General features: G+C 41.6%; 1 protein-coding gene across 5 annotated transcripts in view; it reads right to left on the bottom strand.

Moving 5' to 3' along the window:
- LOC112256346 (follistatin-related protein 5) overlaps positions 1-20679 on the bottom strand; it is a 167503-nt gene that overhangs the window by 36003 nt on the left and 110821 nt on the right. For 2 of the 5 annotated variants that reach the window (XM_024429520.2, XM_024429521.2), the window contains exons 7-9: positions 7614-7780; positions 3585-3599; positions 71-191 (exon numbers count right to left, since the gene is read on the bottom strand). In XM_024429520.2, coding sequence (XP_024285288.1) covers positions 71-191; positions 3585-3599; positions 7614-7780 — 303 coding nt within the window. The remainder of the gene's footprint in view (positions 1-70; positions 192-3584; positions 3600-7613; positions 7781-20679) is intronic. The other 3 variants (XM_024429523.2, XM_024429524.2, XM_024429522.2) reach the window with 2 other exon arrangements.

Here is a 20679-nt window from a genome sequence, read left to right as displayed (position 1 = left end):
GTGACACAGCTGCGGAAGGAAGTGTGAGAGTGTACCATTCTGTTCCCGCCGAGCAGAGACGGCGGCTTACCGTTCACCTGGAGCGTGTGCGTCTGCGAGAGCTGCTCGTACCCGTCAGCATGGCAGGTGTAGTTCCCTGTATGGGTGGTGGTCACCTTGGTGATGTACAATGAGCCGTCATCTCCGAAATCCTGCAGAAGAAGAAAGAGGGACGTCACAATGGCTGTGTGGGACAACAACAACAAACAAAAAAAAACGAATGGGGTTCAAAATCGAATTCACCTCAGTATGAATGATATTCAGATCTGAAAATGAAAATGTTTTGAGAATGTGCAAAATGTGCTCAGGCAAATATGGCTGTGGGGCAGAGAGAATTGATGTTATTGGAACTTTTGTAAAGCAGCAAAGGAAAACTGGGGACAAGGAGGACATGATCAATAAAAGCACACTGTGACATACATTTCCATCAAAGACAAGCAGTTGTTCCACAATAATCTTCCAATTATTGTTTTTTTTGTATGCCTGCCACCATAATACCCAATACTGGGTCCTTAGTGACATGTGATAGGAGTAAAGTTACACTTGAACATTTCTATGTATTATCTTTTACGAAAAGAGAAACCTGCACTGCATCTTATCAAAAACATGTCCAGGAAGCAACCATGAAAAACTGCTTTGTCTTTTGTTTTGGGGCTGAAATTCACCTATAGTTGGGCTAGTTTTAAAAGCGAGGTAGGTTGAAGTAAGTCTGTCTGTAATGTTATGGTAATTAAATCAAAATCAAATCAATGTTTATTGGTCCCGTACACAGACTTGCAGATCGCAGGTGCACCGAAATGCTTAGGTTCCTATCTAACGATAACAACACACATATAAGGAAAAATAAGGAAAACAAGAAAGTACGAATAACAAGTCAATGTGAACTGATGTTCGTCATGTTGAGCATAATCAATTGAATAAGCCATTATGAGTAATCACTGAAAAGAGCAAAATGAGAGGATGTAATTTGTTTTTTTGTGTTTTTTTTACATGAATGCAACACAAATACAAGTTTCATTGTGCAATTTAAATTGACAAGCCAATCTGTGAGGCTACCAAGGTCATGGTAAACAACTGAAACAAAGGTAATGTTTGCTGTGTCATGATCAAGCTGGTGGTGAAAACAAATAAACTCAGCAGAAAAAAAGAAACGTCCCTTTTTCAGGGACCCCTGTCTTTCAAAGATAATTCGCAAAAATCCAAATAACTCCACAGATCTCCATTGTAAAGGGTTTTAAACACTGTTTCCCATGCTTGTTCAATGAACCACAAAACAATTCATGAACATGCACCTGTGGAACGGTCGTTAAGACACTAACAGCTTACAGACGGTAGGCAATTAAGGTCATAGTTATGAAAACTTAGGACACTAAAGAGGCCTTTCTACTGACTCTGAAAAAACACCAAAAGAAAGATGCCCAGGGTCCCTGCTCATCTGCGTGAACATGCCTCAGGCATGCTGTAAGGAGGCATGAGGACTGCAGATGTGGCCAGGGCAATAAATTGTAATGTCCGTACTGTGAGACGCCTAAGACAGCGCAACAGGGAGACACGATGGACAGCTGACTGTCCTCGCAGTGGCAGACTACGTGTAACAACACCTGCACAGGATCGGTACATCCGAACATCACACCTGCGGGACAGGTACACAATGGCACCAACAACTGCCCGAGTTACACCAGGAACGCACAATCCCTCCATCAGTGCTCAGACTGTCCGCAATAGGCTGAGAGAGGCTGGACTGAGGGCTTGTAGGCCTGTTGTAAGGCAGGTCCTCACCAGACATCCCCGACACCATGTCACCTACGGGCACAAACCCACCGTCGCTGGACCAGACAGGACTTGCAAAAAGTCCTCTTCACTGACAAGTCGCGGTTTTGTCTCACCAGGGGTGATAGTCGGATTCACGTTTATCGCCGAAGGAATGAGCGTTACAATGAGGCCTGTACTCTGGAGCGGGATCGATTTGGAGGTGGAGGGTCCGTCATGGTCTGGGGCGTTGTGTCACAGCATCATTGGACTGAGCTTGTTTTCATTGCAGGCAATCACAACGCTGTGCGTTACAGGGAAGACATCCTCCTCCCTCATGTGGTACCCTTCCTGCAGGCTCATCCTGACATGACCCTCCAGCTTGACAATGCCACCAGCCATATTGTTCGTTCTGTGCGTGATTTCCTGCAAGACAGGGATGTCAGTGTTCTGCCATGGCCAGTCAAAGAGCCTGGATCTCAATCCCATTGAGCACGTCTGGGACCTGTTGGATCAGGGGTGAGGGCTAGGGCCCTTCCCCTCAGAAATGTCTGAGAACTTGCAGGTGCCTTGGTGGAAGAGAGGGGTAACATCTCACAGCAAGAACTGGCAAATCTGGTGCAGTCCATGAGGAGGAGATGCACACATTATTCCATTTCAGTTAGTCACATGGCTGTGGTTTTTTCAGTTTATATCTCAGTTGTTGAATCTTGTGTTCATACAAATATTTACACGTTAAATTTGCTGAAAATAAACGCAGTTGACAGTGAGAGGACGTTTCTTCTTTTGCTGAGTTTAGATGCTGAGTAAGAGGAAAAATGTAATAAAAAAAGAATACTGCTGTTACAGTACATTGAAATAAGCCCCAAAGCTAATGAATCCATCTGGAAATAACTTAAATTCACTTCCTCATTTAATACCTATCAACATTTGTACTTTAACAGTAATTTGACATTTTTTATGGGAGTATTTCTTACTTCAGTTAGTTGATAAAAATGTATTCATTCTAATTTGATTAAGCAGCTTTCCTTGCTGGGAACCCAGAGAGACCTGAAGAAAGATAGCAAATCTGTGTTTCTTGTCATAATTCAATTAGAATTCCAATCATGTCTGATGGCATTGTTTCGGTTTCAGAGTCAGTACATGTCGTCCCTTACATAGACCTGCAAGACAGCTATAAAGCATAGGCATGGGCCACCATGTTTGGCAGGTACAACCTCTATGACCAAATAAACAGCGATCAGGTATGAGATTGTGAGACTCGGGCTGTGCCGGATCATCATACCGTCACTGTGTGAAGGGAATTGATGGCACGTTTTGGCCCCTCTGCGGAAAGCATATTGTGTCACCCTTCTAAATGAAAAATGAATGGGGGGAGAAATGAAACTCAGAGGGGTGGAACTAGAGGCACTGGAGGCGATCGACCCCCGCACCCCTCCTCCACCCCTCCTTCCCCCTCCACCTCTCAGACATAGCTGAGGGAAGGTGAGACGGTGAGACAGAGGAGCAAAAAGAGGAAAAGGAAGAAGATTTACAGGCAATCCTGATAGGAAAAAAATGGCTGCCAGCAACCCTTTGCATGACCAGCTGACCTCTTAAAGAACACCAAGGAACTGTCTCATTGGCATCTAATACAGGGCGGGAGATGTGACCCTAATAAAGGGCAGGACATGTGAGGCCAGGTGTATAAGCCGACTTCTTCAATATGATGTCAAGGTCGGATGTATCCATGACAGGGAATTCATTAGCTTTGTGGGCTTTTTATTGTGGATGACATCAGTTCCGATGAAACCTACCTGTGTTGGGATCTGCTGGGGAGAAAGAACACAAATGAAACATTTAGATGTTAGTTAAAAGGAAGACTTGAGTAAAGGTTAACTTTGAAGGAAGACATGACACAACATATAAAGCAGGCAATGGCAACTATCAGAAGTTGGCACGCTTTCCAACATGTTAACCTACTCATCATACAGCTTAATTTATTTCATGCATTTTGTGTTTCCTACAATATGAATTGGAGTATTTATAGCGAATAGAGAAGTCTTATAGCTCAACATGTACAGTACCAGTCAAAAGCTTGGACACACCTACTCATTCAAGGGTTTTTCTTTTTTTTTATATACTATTTTCTACATTGTAGAATAATAGTGAATACATCAAAACTATGAAATAACACATATGGAATCACGTAGTAACCAAAAAAGTGTTAAACAGATCAAAATATATTTTAAATTCTTCAAAGTAGCCACACTTGATGACAGCTTTGCACACTCTTGGCATTCTCTCAGCCAGCATCATGAGGTAGTCACCTGGAATGCTTTTCCAACAGTCTTGAAGGAGTTCCCACATATGCTGAGCACTTGTTGGCTGCTTTTCCTCCCCTCTCATCCCAAACCATCTCAATTGGTTTGATGTCAGTTGATTGTGGAGGCTAGGTCATCTGATGCAGCACTCTATCACTCTCATTCTTGGTCAAATAGACCTTAAACAGCCTGAATGTGTGTTTTGGGTCATTGTCCTGTTGAAAAATAAATGATAGTCCCACTAAGCCCAAACCAGATGGGATGGCGTATCGCTGCAGAATGCTGTGGTAGCCATGATGGTTACGTGTGCCTTGAATTCTAAATAAATCACAGACAGTGTCACCAGCAATGCACCCCCACACCATCACATCTCCTCCATAATAATAATTAATTCACCTACTTTGCGTCTCACAAAGACACAGCGGTTGGAATCTAAAATCTAAAATTTGGACTCATCAGACCAAAGGACAGACTTTCACCGGTCTAATGTCCATTGCTTGTGTTTTTTTGGCCCAAGCTAGTCTCTTCTTATTATTGGTGTCATTTAGTAGTGGTTTATTTGCAGCAATTTGACCATGAAGGCCTGATTCAAGCAGTCTCCTCTGAACAGTTAATGTTGAGATATGTCTGTTTTACAATCTGAGATGCAGTTAATATCTGAGGCTGGTAACTCTAAAGAACTTATCCTCTGTGGCAGAGGTAACTCTGGGTCTTCCTTTCCTGTACCAAATAGGGCTGTTTCCTGTATACCAACCCTACTTTGTCACAACACAACTGATTGGCTAAAACACATTAAGAAGGAAAGAAATTCCACAAATGAACTTTTAACAAGGCTCACCCGTTAATGGAAATGCATTCCAGATGACTACTTGATGAAGCTGGTTGAGAGAATGCCAAGAGTGTGCAAAGCTGTCATCAAGAAAAAGGGTGGCTACTTTGAAGAATCTCAAATATAACATATATTTGGATTTGTTGAATACTTTTTTGGTTACTACATGATTCCATATGTGTTATTTTATAGTTTTGATGTCTTCCCTATTATTCTACATTGTATAAAATAGTAAAAATAAAGAAAATCCCTTGAATGAGTAGGTGTGTCCAAACTTTTGACTAGTACTGTACATGCAGTGTAAAGTATGCCTATATAGATTAAAATCCTAGCTGCTTTACCCCACTCAGTACAATAGGCCCTTGAACATTGGGAGATAAACCACAATACGCATAAACCCTTGATCAGGGCGAACCAAGACTCTCAAGATAAGTACAGCACCGAGACATTCTGTCTCCTCTCTCCTCTATTACAATTCCACATAAATTCCTTAAACTTCTATGCCGGACGTGCAGACTAGGCAGTCTAGACACAAGACTCAATGTAGATACTTTCCCAAGCAGAGCACTCATCCTTGCAGTCTTCATCATGCTTCGGCATCCTAATACTGGAGCATCCTAATACCAGCCAACAGCTGAGGATGATGATGCAATGCCCAGCGACTGTCATATTCATGGGATTAGAGTAAGCGGCTTTGTCAAAATGGAAACCGGCTCTATTGAACTCCATAATAAGAGCACACCATTAGGATTAATGTGGGATTCACTGAGTCGGACTGTTGACAGATTTTTTTAATATTTTAAATAACACCCATTCTTAAAGGGAAGTGGTCTGTTAAATGAGACAGTGTAAATCCTAGAAATCCATTTACCGAAGTACAACTCCAATTAGTGTTGGCAGTTCAGGCCTTGGCATATTAAAAGGCACAATTATACCGAAACTTTGGTGAAATTGGATAATTGGCCTTCACAGAGGGGGTTGGTGAACATCAGGTGTGTATAAATCCACTCACTTTGCTATGAACAACTCTGTTGGCAATTAGCCACAAGACTAAGGGCAATAAATAATCTAGGGTAAACCGGTTTTGGGTTTTTGCTTGATATTTCGCTTAGTCTAGTTAGCGATAAAACACAGACACTTTTATGTTTAGTTAGAAATGACTGTCTGACTGACTAACTGGACTAACTAGACTCTTGAGTCTTTTGTTGTTCTCATGGCTGGTGGGCTGTTCATAACAATAGGCCATCTGCGGTAATCATCTGCCCAAGGTCGGGGACAACCTTGTTAAGACGACTACAGGAAAATAAATCCAAAGCTGACAGACACCGGGATCAAAGTCGAGCTCACACTGAGGGAAGCGGTGGGCAGAATACAGTTAACCTGAATGGCACGGAAACTGACACTAACAGAACAGAGCGAAGGTATCCCAACTTGACTTCGTTAGCCCGTGACTGAATTTAAATAGTGTACATACAGTACAGTGTAGTGTCCAATTCAATTGAGCTGTTACAGTCCGTAACACCGCAACGCCGTGTAAGGTTGGTTTTCCACTACACCACAGCACATCGTATTAGGAACCAGTTAGTACAATAACAGTTGATATCAACTAACTGTATGTCGATGCTAACAATAAAAGGGGTCTCCTTCAATTCAACAGGGAAATAAGTTATTCTATGTGAAGAGGAAGCAACAAAGACCCCCCTTCAGGTTGCAAAGCCTCTGAACTCCATTGGATGTCTTCAGCGGTTGCCCGATGCTGCCCACATGGAGCGAGAAAAATAAAACAGTCTTAGAAAATATCTACCATACACAGGAGCCGACCTAACTTGACCTGACAAGGCCGTTACTTTACCCAAGAGTTACATCTAGCTCACTCACTTTAATCCAACTTGGCATAGGCTTGTTTTGATGCATTCCCATGTCATTTTGCCGTACAAAATGATGAATCATTTATTATAGAGGGGACTGGGGGGGGTGTCAGTGCGCCTGCATTCACATGCTAGTCATCAAGTACCTTGGAGAGTCGGCGATGGACGGGGCCAAAGAAGAAGATTCTTCATGTAAATGGAGGATCATAAGAAGCTGAAGCGCTTTGGAAACAGTTGGGACAGAAATCCGATCCCAGGGATGATGGTGCTCGGTGATGATTGGCGGCAGCTGTGCAATTCCTCACACAGTTTAAAAGGTCATCAACATTTAATGTTACATTAGCGGCTTCGCTGGACCGCCTTTATCTAATGCGACAGTATTGACTCAATTACGCATGGTCGAGTCAGCTATAGCTTGGCCAACCCTGAAGGGGGAGAACGTAGAGAGTGGGCAGTGTTGCCTGGTGACTCACGGAACCTCAAGTCTCTAAGTGTCCTGCCTTTGAAGAAGGATGAAAGCGACATGGTGGTTGTCGGGGGCTACCGGCAGATTCAGCACACAGACAATGTCAGAGACGATGACACGCTCAGCGGGAAGTAAAAATAGGTGCTTCCCCATTGGAGTATCCCTCTAAGCAGACTGAATAACTGTCAAACCCAAAATGTTGTTCAAAACCTCTAGGTCAACCTTTTGATTTGTCCAGGTTAAAGAAAGCGTGTGTGTGTGTGTGTGTGTGTGTGTGTGTGTGTGTGTGTGTGTGTGTGTGTGTGTTACAAAACTAGAAGTTCAGCTGTATTTCAGGTGAGGCTGCAGGCACCACTTACATTTATGTCCTCCAGATCCAGCAAGTTGAGAACCTGATTGTTGCGTTTCCAGATGATGGGAGGTCTCTGCTCCCCTGTGATTGCACAAGTCAAGATGGCACTCTGGCCAACGGTTACCGTGGTGATCCTCAATTTCTGGTCATCGGGCAGGGTGAGCTGGAACACTTCTGTAAAGAAAGAAAGCCAGCTGGTAATTAGATCACCCGTTAGTCATAGAGAGCGGTGCCACAGTCACTTATGTTCTACCAGGGTGCTTAAATGTAAGAATTCAAACGTGTGTGTGTGTGTGTGTGTGTGTGCGTGTGTGCATGTGTGCGCGTGCGTGCGTGCGTGCGTGTAACTACACTTGCGGGGACCAACTGTAGTAAACAAACAAAAAATTTGACCAAAGGTCAAGGTTTTGGGTTAAGGTTCAAATTAGTGTAAGGGTTAGAATTAGGTTTAGGAGCTAGGGTTAGGGTTAGGGTTAAGGTTCGGTTTTTGGGTTAAGGGTTAGGGTTAGGGATGAATGAAAATAGGATTTTGAATGGGACTGAATTGTACGACCCCAAAAGGTTAGCTGTGGAAGACTGTGTCAGTGTGTGTGTGTGTGCATGTATTTACTTCCACATATCAAAGAAGTACGCACAATTATGTTTTGTGTGTGTGAGCACAGCACACTGAAAAGCAGAGTAATTATGGCGCAGTGTGTTTGTGCACATTCTTTGAATTAATCAAGCTGAAAAAAGTAGAATAGACAGAAAGAGTCTCAATTAGCCAGTGTTTTGTTGGCTAGGCACAGCATTACTGCATGATATTGTTTGTTTCCTGGTAAAAATATGCATAGGGGAAACATAATGAGTTCATACATCAAGAAGAAATGTATGACATTAGGAGATATATAAAAACATTGAGTAAACAAGAGGTTTAATGTACATTTAATTTAAACCATGCCCATATATCCAAGGATTTCATCCACCCAACTAGCTATCCATATTATCATGTGGACTTTTCCAAAGGGATTGTGGGTGTTCTATTCAATTTCCCACAATGCCACCATTTTTATGTAATATTTACATAAAGAGATTACTTGAAATACACTGGCAAACCAAAAGAAACCCCCGTCCTCCACATATTGCTATCGTCACTGATTGCTCTATTGAAAGCATATTATTCTATAACAATATGCTGTATTATGCTGCCATAAACCTACAGCGTTTATTAAAAATATATATGTATGTTAATGTTAACTTGTTTTTCGTTTACAAAGGGACTCAAGGCACAGAAAACATCTTGGAAAAACAGAGAACTTTTGTGTGTGGCCAGTAAGGGTGTCGATGGTTAGCGGCTATTACGCTTCCAGTTCTTCAATGAGACAATGAATGAAAAAAAGAATCTGTTACCCAAGCATCCCTTTAACTCTGTTATGTAACTAGATTTGTAACTAGTGTGAGCCTTTTAATTTTCCTCTTGGGCTAATGAGCAACAGAGCAAAAGGAAACACTGACTCAATTTGTTCTGCTCCTGAGAGCATGAAATACAAAACCTAATGAAAGAAAAGCCCAGTTCCGGAGACTAGCAATTAGCTTAGCGCACCGAAACACAACTGAGAAGGGGAAGACAGTACAGGTGCATCAAAGCTGGGACCTGAGACTGATGAACAGCTTCCATCTCCAGGCCACCACAAGCCGGCCTCCGTCCAGTACCCTGCTCTGAACCTTAGTGACTTTTACTAGCTGGCTACCACCCGGCACTCTACTCTGCACCTTTAGAGACTGCTGCCCCATGTACATAAAAACATGTTTTTGCTTTGTCATTATGGGGTATTGTGTGTAGCTTGACGAGGAACTGTTTTTATTTCATCCATTGTAGAATAAGGCTGTAATAAGGCTGCAAAAAGTCAAGGGGTATGAATACTTTTCCGATTTAAATGTATATTCCGGACTCTTGACATTGCTCGTTCTGATATTTATCAATTTTTTTTTTTTTTTTTACCTTTTTGGATTATGTGTGAATCATTTTGCATGGCTAGGTATTTACTGCACTGTTGGAGCTAGACACATAAGCCTTTCACTGCACCTGTGATAACATCTGCAAATTGGTATATGCGACCACTTTGATTTAATGAGCTGGAATTAGGCTAAACTCTCCATGTGGTGTAGGTTACCTTTTAGCAAAAGTCTTGCTCATACATAAACGATCTTCTAAGTCAATCTGTTTGTTGTGTCTGTACCATTTATGTGATTCCTGAACTGGAATAACCCCCATATGATCAATGCTTGAAGACTGCAGACACCTAATTCTGTAGGAAACACAAATAAAGACCTTGCTGCACTTCTTGCCCTGAGTCGAGATTGTATTGACTAATGCTTTAAAATGGTTCATAACTCCAAGCAATGCGTGTCCAGTATTACCATAGGGTTTAAAAGATCACTAAAGAACTTAAAACAGGATTGCTCTTTTCGAGATTAAGTGAAGCTAACTGTGTCATTAAGACATGAATATGTACAAATCCACTTCTATATTGTTTCAAGAATTCTTGGGAGATGTTTCTCATGGAGAGAGGATTGCATACGATTGTCCTGGAACAATGTTTTGTCCTTTGTGAAATTCCCATGTGGAAACCTAAATCCAAGACACACGAGGACATAGTCGCTAGTGGAAGTCTACACACTTCATTCTAAGTTTTCACATTTTGCTGCCTTAACCTTACATCTAGAAAGGGAATCAATTAGATGTGTTTCCTTTCGATCTACACCACCTAGTTCACATTTTCAAAGTCAAAGAAAAATGGTGGAAAATGTTTGCGTAATGTCTTCACACCCCAGAGTTAATACTTGATGGATGGAGCTTTGGCAGCAATTATATCTGTGAATAATTTTGAATAAGATTCTACCGACTCTGCACAACTCTTTGGGCAAGTTTTTCTGTAATAATTTTTTTCAAAATTTCTCAAGCTCAGTAAATTTGTTTGGGAGTCATAGATGCACAGCAAGATTCAAATACAGATTTACAGTGTGTTCAGAAAGTACTCACACCCCTTGACTTTTTCCAAAACATTTTGCATTACAGCCTGACTTTAAAATGGATTATTCAACTGAAATGTTGTGTCACTGGCCTACACACATTACCCCATAATGTCAACGTGGAATTATGTTTTTGTAATTGTTTACAAATGAGCTGAAATTTTTTGAGTCAATAAGTATTCAAACCATTTGTTACGGGCAAGCCTAAATAAGTTCAGGAGTAAATATGTGCTTAACAATTGACCTAATAAGTTGACTTGACGACCTCATCTTTGTACCCCACACATGTATCTGTATGGTCCCTCAGTCGTGCAGTGAATTTCAAACACAGATTCCACCACAAAGACCAGGGAGGTGCTTGTTTCATAAAGAAAGGCACCTAATGGGTGATGGGTAAAATACAAACAAATATTGAATATACATTTGAGCATCGGTGAACTGGATGGTGTATCAATACACTCAGTTACTACAAAGATACAGGCATCCTGTATCTGTGATAAAAAATTCACCTTTCAGCAGGACAATAACCTAAAACACAAGGCCAAATATAGACTGGAGTTGTTTACCAAGATGACATCGAATGTTCCTGAGTGGACTAGTTACAGTTTTGACTTAAATAGGCTTGAAAATATATGGCAAGACTTGAAAATGGCTGTCTAGCAATGATCAACAACCAACTTGACAGAGCTTGAAGAATTTGTTAAAGAATAATGTGCAAATATTGTACAATACTCTTAGAGACCTACCCAGAAAAACTCAACTCTGTAACCTCTGCCAAAGGTGATTCTAACATGTATTGACTCAGGGGTGTGATTACTTACAGTATGTAAATTAGATATATGTATTTAATTTTCAAGAATTTTGCAAAGAATTTTAAAAACATGATTTAACTTTTCCATTATGGGGTAGAGTGTGTAGATGGGTGAGAATTCACGCTGTAACACAACAAAATGTGGAACAAGTCAATGGGTATGAATACTTTCTGAAGGCACTGTAAGTCGGGCCTGAGACTGGACTACTCAGGACCACTCAACACATCTTGGAAAGCCATTCTGGTGTGTCTTCAGTATTAAAATCTGTTCCTATGAAGAAAAAAAACTATATTATAGGGTCAGATTTTCAGAAGACAGACAGGTTTTCCTCTAATATTTTACCTGGGCTTTGCTCCTTTCATGTTTCTTTTGATCCTGACAAACTTCCAAGTAATTGCCTATAACAAGCACTCCCATAACATGATGCCGCCACAATATTAGAAAATTCAGAGGGTTTCCCTCTGTGATGTGTTGTATAGTGTTTAACCCAAGCCAGTTGTTTTTAGGGCAAAATGTCTATTTATTTGCTGTATATTACTTAAATGTATATTACTTAATTCTGGAAACAGAATGGATGCTTTGTTGTGGATTTTTATACACAGGCTTTTCTCTTTTCATTTTGTCATAGAGGTCAGCACTGTGGAGTGAATGCAATGTTGTTGAACCTCTGTATTTGTAAGTATTGTGGGGGCAGCATCATATTATGGGTATGCTTGTCACTGGCAGGGACTGGGGAGTTTGTCAAGATGAAAGAAACATGAAAGGAGCAAAGTTCAGATACAAAGTTGGATAAAACCCTTTTGAATAACTAACCTTGGGATAGTTATCTTTTCAGCGGGACAAATACACAAATGTTAAGGCCAAACACACACCAGAATTGCTTTCCAATAGGTGTTGAGTGTTCCTGAATTGTCCAGTCTCGGCGTAAATCGGCATAAAAATCAGAGGCAATGTTTGAATATAGTTGTCCATTAATGACCCACAACCCAATCAATGGATATATGTTGCTCTAAGAGTTGTACAAAGTTGGTAGAATCTATTACAAACGATTGAGTGCCAACTTCATCTATTGTGACGTTAAGAGTTTGTAAACAATGAATTAACTCATTTTCAGAGTTCAGCTCCGGGTTTATTGGACACAGCCGAGATTTTTAAAAGTCACTTGATTTTTTCCTAGAAGCAGATTGAGATTCACACAAGGATTTAATATTGTCATACGGGTTTAAAGATGACATAAACACACTGTTGATCAAAAACATTCAAAATAAATATGGTTGCCAAGAGCAAACGGTGGTCATCGTTTTGACATGCTCACTGAACTCTGTCGGGCCAATATCACGTCAACAAATACAGATGCCTACAACGGACATCCTACTCCACAAACAATACAACATCCAAGTGGGAGCTTCCTAACCCTGGCTCTATTATGATCCTCCTACCCGTCGACACTGCTGGCAAAACAACCCTGATAACATCACGGTTAACACGACGCATGGACGTTTCAAAACCCAGCAGGCTTTATAGTGACGGGATATACCCACAAGATCTCCTCCAATAATATCCTCCCTAACCATTCAATTACGTGTCCCTTGTATCTTAATGCTTTGGAAATGCGCTCCGAGCGATAAAGTTGATTCACAGGCAATCTCGGGGGGATTGAAACGGGGGAAGTTATGGGGGAGTTTAAAAAGATCAATTGCCAGCCGGCGAGCTCCATCATCATCATACCGTCGCAGGGAAAACGATTTGAATGTGAAGTCACAGAATGGGCAATTCCTTATAGGTCGAACTGGAGCACGGGCTGCTGGACATTTTGGCTCACCTTCTTTGGCCTCTGATTTATCAGACAGGCAAGTGGCCTGGCTGCTCCTTTCGTCTTGTTTTGGACTTCCATGGCTCTTCTCCTGGGAGGGACCGAACCTTCAACATCCAGCCTGTAATTAGTGATTAATAGGCTGGGTCTGGCTTTTCATTTTCTCTCCGACTGTTCCCATAATGGGATGGTGGTCCATGCCCACCACCGGAGTCTAAATCACCTATGGCACAGTAGAGGAACAGTGTTTGTCAAGGAAAATAACTGGGGCTGCAGGAAGTGTAGTAGCCAAAGGGGCAGGCAAGAGATAAATAGCTACCCACTGTCGTTTAGCGACTCACCTATCCCTTTCGTTTTCTGTTTCTTTCTCTTTCCCTCTCTTGTGCTTTCCCTCCATCATATATTTTATACTTGTGGCACAGCATTTTCAAAGAGGTGTCATCAGTCCTGTTGGGTGTATCCCCACCGCTGCTGTTTTTTTATATATATTGTGGAGTACTGTTACATACTTTTGAACGACCCCTAAGTCACTCCACTTGGGTATAGGGTTCCCTAGACTGATAGCAGGGTTAGTTCGACTTAATTACCTACTCCAATATCAGTGTCTGCAGATATGAACAACCTTGCCAATACCAGTAATACTTTGAACGAGACTTGAAGCTTCAGAAAGAAAACTGAATGGAAGGCCAATTGAAATAAAAACCTCTGCTCCAAGGTTATTAATGTGAGCGAAGACTGTAAAAGTTGAGCAAATGGTCTTGCTGATTACCTTTGGCAGGATAGGCAGTTAACCCACTGTTCCTAGGCCGTCATTGAAAATAAGAATTTGTCCTTAACTGACTTGCCTAGTTAAATAAAGGTAAAATAAATGACCGTGGGGCCTTGTTTTCAGAGCAGCTGGGGACTGACCTCGTGGGACTGACCACACATCAGTTTTCAACATGGCTGAAGACCATTCTAATTGGACAAATTTCAAACTACTTTGTGAAAAAGGCATTGAGAAAAATGCTCCAAATCAAAGGCGTATTTAGTATTGGGGTTTATCTTAAGGGGGCGATGATGATTTGGAGTATGTGCCTCTCTTACCCATGCCGCTCCTTCTGATGCTCCCATATGTATCATTTGCTATTTGGTATTTGTTGAAGTCCATTTTGTTTAAAACAATTTGCTACTTCTTGAAGTCAATTTTGTTTCAAGTGAGCACCTATTCCTTATCATGCGGTTCACAACAGTGAATAATATTGAGCGATAGACAAGTGGGTGTTGTCTGTCTGTCTGTGTGTGTGTGTGTGTATGTGTGTGTGCGCGCGCGCGTGTGTGTGTGTGTCTCAAAGGCATGTTTGATTAAGGTGTGCCGGTGAGCCATATCAACAGCAGACTGATGAAAAGCGAGATGGAGTGAGTTCAACACACAGCTGAGTGTCCAGGGATGCATTAAGTAATTGCCTTCTAGCTCCACAGGAGGGTTCTTAATAGCACCGGTGTGTTCAAAGTACAATGTTGCTCCAATACTTGCATACCTCTCAAGACTGCGTTCCGAATGTGAGCATGTCAACAACTCACCCCTCCTTGACAAGAGCCTTGAAATGTTCAAGAGGGATGAAGCCCTCTTGAACATGTTTTGTGTTTGTTTTCATGGAAATGCTTCACTTCTGTCAGGTTGTCTGTCTTTCTGTTGGTCTGTCTGTCGACATTGACAGGAAGGAGGAGGAAGACTAACGTCTATGGTCGATTTCAAGTTTTCATAACAACCGGTAATCAGCGTTTTTGGACGATTACATTGCACTCCACGAGGAGAATGTGTGGCAGGCTGACCACTTGTTATGCGAGTGCAGCAAGGAGCCAAGGTAAGTTGCTAGCTAGCATTAAACGTATCTTATAAAAAACAATCAATCTTAACATTATCACTAGCTAACTACACATGGTTGATGATATTACTAGTTTATCTAGCTTGTCCTGCATTTTTATTTTCCTTTATTTAACTAGGCAAGTCAGTTAGGAAAACTAATTCTTATTATCAATGACGACCTAGGAACAGTAGGCTAACTGCCTTGTTCAGGGGCAGAACGATAGATTTCTACCTTGTCAGCTCAGGGACACGATCTTGCAACCTTCCCGTTACTAATCCAATGCTCTAACCAGTAGGCTACCTGCGTGATCAATGAATCATAGCCTACTTCGCCAAACAGGTGATGATTTAACAAGCGCATTCAAAAAAAAAGCACTGTCATTGCACCAATGTGTACTTAACCATAAACATCAATGTCTTTCTTAAAATCAATACACAAGCATATATTTTTAAACCTGCATATTTAGTTAACATGCATTTGTTTTAACTAGGGAAATTGTGTCACTTCTCTTGCGTTCTGTGCAAGCTGAGTCAGGGTATATGCAGCAGTTTGGGCCGCCTGGCTCGTTGCGAACTGTGTGAAGAACATTTCTTCCTAACAAAGATCGTAATTAATTTGCCAGAATTTTACATAATTATGACATAACATTCAAGGTTGTGCAATGTAACAGCAATTTCTAGACTTAGGGATGCCACCCGTTCGATAAAATACGGAACGGTTCCGTATTTCACCTGAAAGAATAAACGTTTTGTTTTCGAAATTATAGATGCCGGATTTGACCATATTAATGACTTAATGCTCGTATTTCTGTGTGTTTATTATATTATAATTATGTCTATGATTTGATATTTGATAGAACAGTCTGACTGAGCGGTGGTAGGTAACAGCAGGCTCGTAAGCATTCATTCAAACAGCACTTTCCTGCGTTTGCCAGCAGCTCTTCGCTGTGCTTCAAGCATTGCACTGTTTATGACTTCAAGCCTATCAACTCCTTAGATTAGGCTGCCAATGCTATAGTGCCTATAAGAACATCCAATAGTCAAAGGTATATGAAATACAAATGGTATAGAGAGAAATAGTCCTATAATTCCTATAATAACTACAACCTAAAACTTCTTAACTGGGAATATTGAAGACTCATGTTAAAAGGAACCACCAGCTTTCATATGTTCTCATGTTGTGAGCAAGGAACTTAATGTTAGCTTTTTTACATGGCACATATTGCACTTTTACTTTTTGCATTATTTTAACCAAATTGAACATGTTTCATTATTTATTTGAGACTAAATTGATTTTATTTATGTATTATATTAAGTTAAAATAAAAGTGTTCATTCAGTATTCTTGTAATTGTCATTATTACCAAGGCTGTTGAGTCTGCCGATAAGAATGCTGTGATTGACAGAGTCAAAAGCCTTGGCCAGGTCGATGAAGACAGCTGCACAGTACTGTCTTTTATCAATGGCGGTTATGATATCGTTTAGGACCTTGAGCGTGGCTGGGGTGCACCTGTGACTAGCTCGGAAACCAGATTGCATAGCGGAGAAGGTATGGTGGGAATCGAAATGGTCTGTGATCTATTTGTTAACTTGGCGTTCGAGGACTTAAGAAAAGCAGGGCAGGATAGATATACAGTACATGGGGTACCAGTACAAAGCTGAGTACAAAGCAGTGTTACGAGGAAATTGAGGTAGATACTATATGTACATATAGGTAGGGGTAAAGTGACTAGGCAACAGGATAGATAATAGACAGTAGCAGCAGCGTGTGTGTGTGTGTGTGTGTGTGTGTGTGTGTGTGTGTGTGTGTGTGTGTGTGTGTGTGTGTGTGTGTGTGTGTGTGTGTGTGTGTGTGTGTGTGTGTGTGTGTGTGTGTGTGTGTGTGTGTGTGTGTGTATGAGTTGGAGTGTCAGTGTGATTGTGTGGGTAGAGTCCAGTGTGTGTGCGTAGAGTAAAAAAAAGTTGGTGCAAGAAGGGTCAATGCAGATAGTCCGGGTAGCTATTTGGTGAACTATTTAGGATGTGTGCCTGTTTTGCATACAGCTTTGTGGAATATTCAAAGCACAGCAAAGTTTTTTTGTCACTGTTAAAGATAAGACACTAACGTCTATGCATAATTCATTGACTCCGTCCCATATTAAAACAAAAAAAAATAAGTAAGGTAAATATCTTTCCAGGAGTAATGGATTTGAATTAGATCAAGTTTCTGATATAAATGAAGCCTGCCACACTACAGATAGTTTCATGTAGTGTCATCCTTGAATACATCAGGTATAGGACAGATAAGGCTAAAGACGTCACCCACATACTGCACATTCAATGTCACCTTAACGTTAGGGCGTGGGGATGTTAAAGTAGCAAGGCAGCAGGCATCACTGTTTCGCTATGTCTTGATTTCAGTATCAAGCACTTCTGAATAGATGAGGAGAGGGAAACAGCTGGTGGTGTACGCGCTTTATTTTCCTTCTAGCTGACTGTCAGTCAGTGGCTGAAGTATCGATCCAGAGGGTGATGGTGGGCGACAGGCGAAACATGTCACTTCTGTTTTGCTGAGTGGGAGGCCCTTGGGGCATTGCACAGTCTAAGGCTGTGTCCAAAATGGCGCCCAACTTCCTATATAGTGCATAACTAGGGAGTAGGGTGCCATTTGGGAAAGGTGATGCGGGTGGGCCAAGTTCTAGAAGTCGAGGGTAATACCAGTTAATGTCATATCATCTAATAAACCACATTGACATCAGCGATTTGAAGTCATTCATGCTGGTAGTTAAGTAAACAGTTCAAGAATGATCCATTTAGAACGTAATAAAGATCTGAGCGTCCTATTCTCTTGTTTTATTTGACCTACTCTTATGGGCTTCATAATCCCTGGATCTCCGTGTGGATTTGCAGAGATAGAAAAAAAAAGGGTTACTGAAACTCTGGTTCTTTACTATCGATCATAATTAGATTATCAAAGGCGACAGCCTTGTCTCCTTCAGGGCAGCGGCAGACAACGACGGGTTGCTTCCTGGGCCTGCATGCCTGCATTTCTATTTATTTAAGTAACCCTTTTCACTGTAGTAAATTGACTGAGAATACATTCTTTTTATTTACAGAAACGACCTGGGGAATAGTTACAGGGGAGGGGGGCGAATGAGCCACTTGGAAGCTGGGGATAATTAGGTGGCCATGAGGGCCAGATTGGGAATTTAGCCAGGACACCCGGGTAAGTTACATGATCAAAACAACTGGAAACTCAGAAATATCATGACATCAGTGATCTTCAGGTCAGAGCTCTAGAAAGAGGCCCGAGTTGGAATTCAGAATTGAATGACCGTTCAAATCGATTTATCCCAGTCAGTTCCCAGTTGATTTGAATGCACTGAAGTCACATGGTATTATGATAAGTACCATGGGATCTTTAGTGACCCCAGAGCCAGGACACTCATTTAACATCCCATCTGAAAGACAGTGCCCTACACAGGGTAATGTCCCCAATCAATGTTCTGGGATATTGAGATATATATTTTTTTTTTAGACCAGAGGAAAGAATGCCTCCTACTGGCCCTCCAACACCACTTTCAGAAGCATCTAGTCTCCCATCCAGGGATCGACCAGGGCCAACAATGTTTAGCTTCAGAGGTAAGCCAGCAGTGGGATGTAGAGTGGTATACTGCTAGCAAAAATTAAGACGACTCTTGGGTTATTTATCACTCGCTGCGCAATGACAATTCATGGATCCTCATGCTTTCTCACGATAAGCTTCTGCAGAGCATTCTGCTCACTAGCTTCAGTGAGTGCTGTTAAATTTGATCCATAATACATGTCTCATTTTCCAAAAGTGTGGTTTTTCCCGAATGTGTTAATGTATTTGGAACATTTGAAAAGTTTTAAGAAAAACATTTTTTTCAGGAAATATCCTCAATACCACTTGAGGTACTGAGATAATAGCCAAATGGGGCATATCAAAACCCACAGGAGGATTTCACCTCCTTTCTAACTTAAATCGATGACAAATTGCATTTTTGCAAATTGGAACCAATTCTAACAGGATAAAGCATTGTAGAAGAGTTTCACAATACTCCTTAGGTTACAAGAATGTCCCGTCTTCCAGAAGTTTGGTCTTTTATCAAATAAGCCTTGGTTTTATTTCTCCATATACTGTCGGTAATGCGTATTCACATCCGTTCGTGAATCTTGTAGTCTTGTATAACCATTAATGTATGTCAGTCAGGAAAGCAGAAATTTGCATCCTGTAGCTCTAACTCCAAAATGTTCTGGGACACTGTAAAGTCCATGGAGAACAAGAGAACCTCCCCCAGCAGCTACTCGCCCCAGCCTCCCCAGCTTCTCCTTTACCCAAATCCAGATAGCAGATGTTCTGAAAGAGCTGCAAAACCTGGACCCGTACAAATCAGCTGGGCTTGACAATCTGGACACTCTAGTTCTGAAACTATCCGCCGCCATAGTCGCAACCCCTATTACCAGCCTGTTCAACCTCTCTTTCATATCGTCTGAGATCCTCAAGGACTGGAAAGCTGCCGCGGTCATCCCCCTCTTTAAAGGGGGAGAAACCCTGGACCCAAACTGTTACTGACCTATATCCATCCTGCCCTGCCTATCTAAGGTCTTCGAAAGCCAAGTCAACAAACAGATCACTGACCATCTCGAATCCCACCGTACCTTCTCCGCTGTGCAATCTGGTTTCCGAGCTGGTCACGGGTGCACCTCAGCCATGCTTAAGGTGCTAAACAATATCATAACCGCCATCGATAAAAGACAGTACTGTGCAGCCGTCTTCATCGACCTGGCCAAGGCTTTCGACTCTGTCAATCACCATATTCTTATCGGCAGAGTCCGTAGCCTCGGTTTTTCTAATGACTGCCTTGCCTGGTTCACCAACTACTTCTCAGACAGAGTGCAGTGTGTCAAATCGGAGGGCCTGTTTTCTGGACCTCTGGCAGTCTCTATGGGGGTGCCAGAGGGTTCAATTCTCGGACCGACTATTTTCTCTGTATATATCAATGAAGTCGCTCTTGCTGCTGGTGATTCTCTGATCCACCTCTACGCAGACGACACCATTCTGTACACTTCTGGACCTTCTTTGGACACTGTGTTAACAAACCTCCAGGCGAGCTTCATTGCCATACAACACTCCTTCCTTGACCTCCAACTGCTCTTAAATGCAAGTAAAACTAAATGCGTGCTCTTCAACCGATCGCTGCCTGCACACCCCGCCGGACTAACATCAATACTCTAGACGGTTCTGACATAGAATATGTGGATAACTACAAATACCTACAGTGCCTTGCAAAAGTATTCACCACCCTTGGTATTTTTACTATTTTGTTATCTTACAACCTGGAATTAAAATGGATTTTGGGGGAGTTTGTATCTTTTGATTTAAACAACATGCCTACCACTTTGACGATGCAAAATATGTTTTATTGTGAAACAGGCAAAAAAATAAGACAAAAAAACTGAAAACTTGAGCGTGCTACCCGAAACTTCTGACCCACTGGGAATGTGATGAAAGCAATAAAATGTTAAAATAAATAATTCTATCCACTATTATTCTGACATTTCGCATTCTTAAAATAAAGTGGTGA

This window comes from Oncorhynchus tshawytscha, linkage group LG08 (assembly GCF_018296145.1).
Source record: "Oncorhynchus tshawytscha isolate Ot180627B linkage group LG08, Otsh_v2.0, whole genome shotgun sequence".
Classification (NCBI taxonomy): Eukaryota; Metazoa; Chordata; class Actinopteri; order Salmoniformes; family Salmonidae; genus Oncorhynchus; species Oncorhynchus tshawytscha.
This window is presented reverse-complemented; position numbering and strand designations above follow the sequence as displayed.